The sequence below is a fragment of the Prosopis cineraria genome, unplaced genomic scaffold (assembly GCF_029017545.1).
Source record: "Prosopis cineraria cultivar Desert tree isolate PC_DT_omini unplaced genomic scaffold, ASM2901754v1 PC12, whole genome shotgun sequence".
In the NCBI taxonomy this organism is placed as follows: domain Eukaryota; kingdom Viridiplantae; phylum Streptophyta; class Magnoliopsida; order Fabales; family Fabaceae; genus Prosopis; species Prosopis cineraria.
This window is the reverse complement of record NW_026555343.1, coordinates 11,896,959-11,902,958: the sequence shown is the minus strand read 5'-3', so window position 1 is coordinate 11,902,958 and position 6,000 is coordinate 11,896,959. Positions and strand designations below refer to the sequence as shown.

Below are 6,000 nucleotides of genomic sequence, written 5' to 3'. Positions count from 1 at the left end.
GTATTTTAGAACTAAATAATTCATGAGAAGGGCCCCAAAAAATAATTAAATACTAATAAATAAGATAACCTGATAATTTGGATTTCTGGCAAATTTTCCCCCCCTGTAAATTTAGGATAAGATTTTCTGTTAATTTATTTTGTTAATCCAAACAATTTTTCATACATTTATTAATGAATTCATTTTTTTATATATTGATACACTTTTATACTCTATTGGGGGGTTATAATTACATATCAAACTGTTCTAATATTTCTCCCTCCAATCTAAACTATAAGTAGCTTTAATAATATTTTACAAACTAATAAAATTCTTATTCTTATAAAAATATATGCTCCTCTGTCTTTATGTATAAAGTGTTTTTAACTGAATCTCTCATATCAATAAAAGTTTATTATTTATTTGAAGTCACATTAAATCAAAATAATTTTCCAATTTTGCTCCTAATAATGTCAATTAATATCACAGTGATGGTCATAGTGGTAAAGAACTCAATTAATAATTCTTCCCCTTTTTAAGAAAAGGGCCAAATTATCTAATTACTCAAAAATATCATGACACCCCTTATATTTAGGAATAAAATAAGCTTCTAGAGAATACCCTATATATAGGGACGGAGGGAGTATTGTTTTCATTTTTTTATCCTTAATTCCAATTTATGATGAGATGAAGGTCATAAATTCACTAATACAAGAATCTCGATTAATAAATATAAGGGGTAAAATGAAAAAATAAAATTTTATAAACACTAAATTGTTTATATTTTAGATCAAAATTGACTGAAAAAATGCTTATAATTTGGACTAGAGGATCACGCACACACCAGCACAACACACGATATAGGCTTTGTATTATTGTATTCAAATTTAGAACATAGTACGACATCCTTAAACCACATTACCACGCAACTGAAATCAATAAGGTACCTACCACACAGCTGGACCCAAAAGGATCGCACTTATTCTCTCAAGCCATTACGCAATCATTAAACCACACAACAATCAACTTAACACAATTACATTATTAAAGCCTTAACGAAATCACAGACTGACTTTAATTATTGACTCTAATATTACCAACTTTAATGCCATATATAATGACATTACAGAACGACTTTCCTTATTGACGAGTGCGTTATATTTGCCAGACGTTCTCTCTTCTCAGTGACAAGTATCTCAGCCATCCTGCATCGATAGCAAAACAAAACAGACTCAATAACCAGACATTAAGAACTATATATTGAAGATGCCAAAGCAAGATTCTTGTTTGATCTAGCTAGGGTTTTAAGTTGTGCAAGTAAACTCAGAAGAAATAAGCTATTTGTGAGGACTATGTATATGTATTTACTTTTCAATGGCCTCTGCATTTGTTGGACCACCGGGTATAGGTTCAAGCTTGAAGGTGTCCAAGTTCATCCTTGTCTCAGTTTGGTTTAACAGATTCTTTGCTAAAGCTTCAAGATCACCCAAGTTCTTCTCAGTGGCGCAATCCAAATCAGCCATATTTTCACTTAATACATCCGTCTACGGAATATGAATGAAAGAAATGGTTAATTCAAATGTGTGCATAATAACAGGCTTTCAAGTTTCCTTTGATGAAACCTGGTTCTAACACAAAAGAACACTACATCATAATTCCAAAACTCAAGGCCCAAGTTCATGGGTCCTTAAATTTTATTACATATTAATTATGAAGCCCAGCTTTATCCAATATGAAACTTTTCATATCGACTTAGGTTCACTTACATATTTTCCTAACAATAACATGCATATATAGCCATGTGTTGAAGTGCATGTGTGGACGATAAAATATGAGATGATGGATGGATGTACCTGAATTCGAAGGTAGTTGCTGTCAGCTCCAAGGGCATGAAAAACAGAGGCGAGATGATAGTCAACAAGATCCTGACTTCCATCAAGTGCAAATTCAATACTTGGCTTAGCCCATTTCAAAATACCCCACTTTTGTGCATCTTTGGCGTTGTAAACATTGGGCTTCATGAATCCAGTTCCAAAAGACACCAACACAATTCTTGTATAGTCATTTGGTTCAAAGGTCGAGAAATCTGGATTGTTCTTTGTTATTTGTTGTGTCACCTCACTTATAGCAATTAATGCCTGCAGTGTTTTCAAGTCCATTCAGATATAATAAATTATAAATGTCATAGTTTTACGTATAATAAATTAACATATATATGCAGGGAGTGATTAATTAGCTTACAGGATTATTGGCTATGATACCACCATCAATCAAATTGAATTCTGTTTCACCATTTTTGAAAGGATAAGGTGGTAGATAGGTTGGTGCAGCTGAAGTTCCAATGCAAATATCTGATAGCTGGGCGTCTAAGCCAGGGAGGACGTCGAACTCTGTGTTTAGCTGCACCATGCATGCATCCATTATTTTTATCAACTTTTGATGATCATTAACTACAGCAAATTGTTGCAACCCTTCAAATTTGTTTGATAACTAGGATGGCTTTCAATTTACAGTTTTGAACTAATAAATTTATTTTGTTAGAAAATACAATCATAATTTTTTATTTAAAAAAGCTCCATATCTTTTAAAATAAAATACCTGTACTATTTAATTTTAACATGGGTGCATGGTCCAAATTCACGATAATCCCGCGGCTTATTTTTATAAAACATTTTTAAATAATTGACATAAAATTTCTTTTATTAGTTGACATGCCAAAATATTTTCCCCCGAATTTACATTTTCATAATTAATTCACATAATTTCAGAGTTTTTTTAGGGGCCTTTTAGGTGAAATCTATCAATTGTTCTTAAAATGTTACAAAATGCTTTATAACAATAAACAGGGAGAATATCAAAAATTGAGAATGAATTAACCAATAAGCATGGGTCCTAATAAAATAAACTATAGTCACTTGAACATGAGGTCTTAAGTTCAAGTTCAGGTTTATGTAAATGCTAAAAACACATCTCTCGGAGAGCTATCTTCAATTAAACTTGATAATGCTTAAATTTAATTCTGTTGGATAGCCATATTTAAAAGAAAAAAACATAATGGAGAATGAAGACGATCATTATATATATGTGTGTGCACCTTCAAGCTTGAGAAAATAGTGGGTCGGACTTGTTTCATATCGAATGTTGGGATTACAACCCTAGTCAATGTGTCATGCAGTCTTTTTCCTTCCAGATAGAACTGTATTGCACCATGTAAATACTCTCCATCGTACTTGGGCTTGTAGAGATAGTTCCAGATAGATTTGAACCAACTTGAATAAAACAATATTGAAGAGGATTACGTGAGTACCATATAAAACATCCAAAATTGAACAATTAAAAACCTTAAACAGTACTTGGGTTTCTCATCACCGAACTACTTTCAAGGAAAATTAGTTATACGAATTTGAAATTTACGTACTTTTTTGGGGGGAAAATTTCTGGGGATTGTTTTCTGTAGAAATCTTTAATTTGTGGAGCGGAAAACATAGGACGATGGTCCCCGTCTGGGGCTGTGAGCATGGCAGTGATGATTCCACCTGTGCTAGTTCCAGCGATCAAGTCAAAATAGTCTGCGATCCTCGCATTTTCATGCCCAGAAACTTTCTGAATCAAATAAAGAATGGATAAAATCATATCTTAACTCAACAGACGAGTGACCCAGACTTACATACTATGATAACGATGTACGTACCTGCAACTCTTCCTCTAGTTTCATGAGTAGAATGGCAGGTATGATCCCTCTAACCCCACCTCCGTCAATACTGAGAATAGTGACAACCTTCCCAGCTGATGGAGGCGGTAGCTTTGCTGTTACTTCCATTACTTATCCAGCAATGAAGGTCTCAGAAAAATGATCAGAGAGAGAGAGAGAGAGAGAGAGAGAGAGAGAGAGAGAGTTAGGGATTGCTTGTGTGCTCTTCCTTCGTTGGTCTGAATGGTATTTATAGACCCCTCATCGGCGGGCTACAAATTTTTATATTACTTTTCTCTTGAAAAAAAAAAAAATCTTATGCGTTTGTGTCCTACGCCTGGCTCATTTATTAATGACTTAATTATATTGTAGATCAAGAGATCTCGTCTAGGTCTTCTCTCTTTATAAATAATGAGAGTCAAGCCGGCCATTATAAATTATTCCAAGTGCTGTCGATTTAAATTTGGTCGTTATAAATTATTCCAATATTAGAAACGTACGTCAGTAGATATAGGGCTGGCAGACTGGCAGTTTTTTGTTTGAATTATTTTTTCAGTTGTAGAAAGTAGTATTTTCCCCCAAGGTTAGTACGAGAATTTATTTTCAAAAATTTGTCCATTGACATTTCTCTTGTGAATAGCTTGGGTACTATTTGTGATAGAAAGTTTCATAACAAATCTGTGAAATAAGTCGTGAGAAAGATACATTGCATGTGGTGCGAACTAATTTTGCGGAATGGTAACTTGCCAGCGGGGAGGAAAGAAACGAGCAAGTAATATAAATCTCGCAGAGGCTTTGTCTCAGGGATTGTGTATTTGTAAGGGGCAAATAGGAATATCAGTACTGTTTAAATAGGCATGCAAAGATAGTTTTAGAACAAACAAATGAAGTCCAAATCATCTTAGGCAAGTAACATCATAATCTCAAGTGTATCTCCCATGAATTGAAAGAAAAGCTCATTATAGTCATTGTTAACCTCTAGAATTTCATGTCATTTTTATCACATTTTTCTTGAATTTTTATATATTTTGAACCAATTGCACATAATTTCAATACTCAAGTTAGAAAATTGTGCAAATTGTTTTGGAAATTCACCACCATGGATCTATTTTGATATTTTCACGCTAATTTATTGACATTTTGGTTCAAGGCTATGTTGGGGACATTTTTGGACATTAAGTGATGCTCTGGAAGGTATTAAGATAAAGAAATCTGGTGCAAAGGTGAACAATTTTTGGCTGATAAAGTTAGGGTTTTAGAGTATAGAAAGATCATTTTCAACTAAGGCTGTCATTTTGGACTTTTTAGGAGTACTTGGAAGCATTAGGTGTGCTAGTGCATGGATTTTGGTGGAGGTTCAGCTTGGATTTGAAGATTAGAAGAGATTTGGCTTTATATCTTGGTTCTTATGTGTTAACTTCAAGATCCAATCTATGCCATGTGTAGATAACTTCAATATCAACTTTTTCTAGAAATTATCAAATGACATAATTAGAAGAGAAGAGAGAGGGGGAGAGAGAGAACTAGGGTTTGTTGAGTTGGAGTTTTGGAGCACAGATTGAGGCCTCTCAACTCTCTAGTAAATGATTCTAAGCTCTAATCCACTTCCTTTTCTATGTTTTAGGTGATTTGAGGTTGATAATTGATGTAAGGGTTAGGGTTCTGAATTCTCGAGGTTTCTACCAATTAATCTTGGTTTACTGGTTATGATTAAGCTACCTAGGGACTCCTAAAGTGGTTTAATTGGTTTATCTTGTTGATTTGAGGTTCTCAGACATATTAGAGCGCAAGTCCTAGCTAGGTTCTAATTGTTGATGATTGTTGATTTGGATGGTGATTACGGTTGATAGAGGATTGTTTGGATTGATTAGTGTTGAGAAAGGTTTGAATGGTATAGATATTGTTAGATTGGATTTTAGTTTTTGGGAAATTTGAGGCGATGAATGAGGAGCCCAAAGGGATTAATTTGAGGTTAATCATTGATATTGGGGAAAGCTATAATTTAAATTGGTAGAACGACTTTGCCGATTTATTTGGTATTTATGAGAAATTCATATGATTTTGTAGATTAGTTCGGTAATTTGCGCCCTTCAGCTAAGGCGTTTGTAAGGGTAACTCTTTTTGTTCTTTTCTTGATTAGAGGAAACCACATTTAATTTACCTCGCATGTTTGATTTTGTTTCAGGGTGGAATATATAAGATGCAATGTATATTCAAAATAATATGATTTTATGAGAAATTTTTGGTTAAGCGGGATGTTGTATTGATAATTAAATATGTGCATAAATTTTTGAAAATGAGAATATATCATTTGATTTGGAAGCAAAATT

The 6,000-nt window shown here is 33.5% G+C and overlaps 1 protein-coding gene across 2 annotated transcripts in view; it reads right to left on the bottom strand.

Annotated features, from left to right (window-relative positions):
* Positions 1-831: 831 nt before the first annotated feature.
* LOC129289491 (patatin-like protein 1) overlaps positions 832-6,000 on the bottom strand; it is an 86,670-nt gene continuing 81,501 nt past the window's right edge. The window contains exons 1-7 of one of the 2 annotated variants that reach the window (XM_054926261.1): positions 3,671-3,865; positions 3,398-3,582; positions 3,074-3,248; positions 2,221-2,379; positions 1,833-2,117; positions 1,348-1,523; positions 832-1,184 (exon numbers count right to left, since the gene is read on the bottom strand). In XM_054926261.1, coding sequence (XP_054782236.1) covers positions 1,103-1,184; positions 1,348-1,523; positions 1,833-2,117; positions 2,221-2,379; positions 3,074-3,248; positions 3,398-3,582; positions 3,671-3,799 — 1,191 coding nt within the window. In that variant the 5' untranslated portion in view covers positions 3,800-3,865 and the 3' untranslated portion in view covers positions 832-1,102. Of the gene's footprint in view, positions 1,185-1,347; positions 1,524-1,832; positions 2,118-2,220; positions 2,380-3,073; positions 3,249-3,397; positions 3,583-3,670; positions 3,866-6,000 lie in introns of those variants that run through there. The other variant, XM_054926262.1, reaches the window with a different exon arrangement.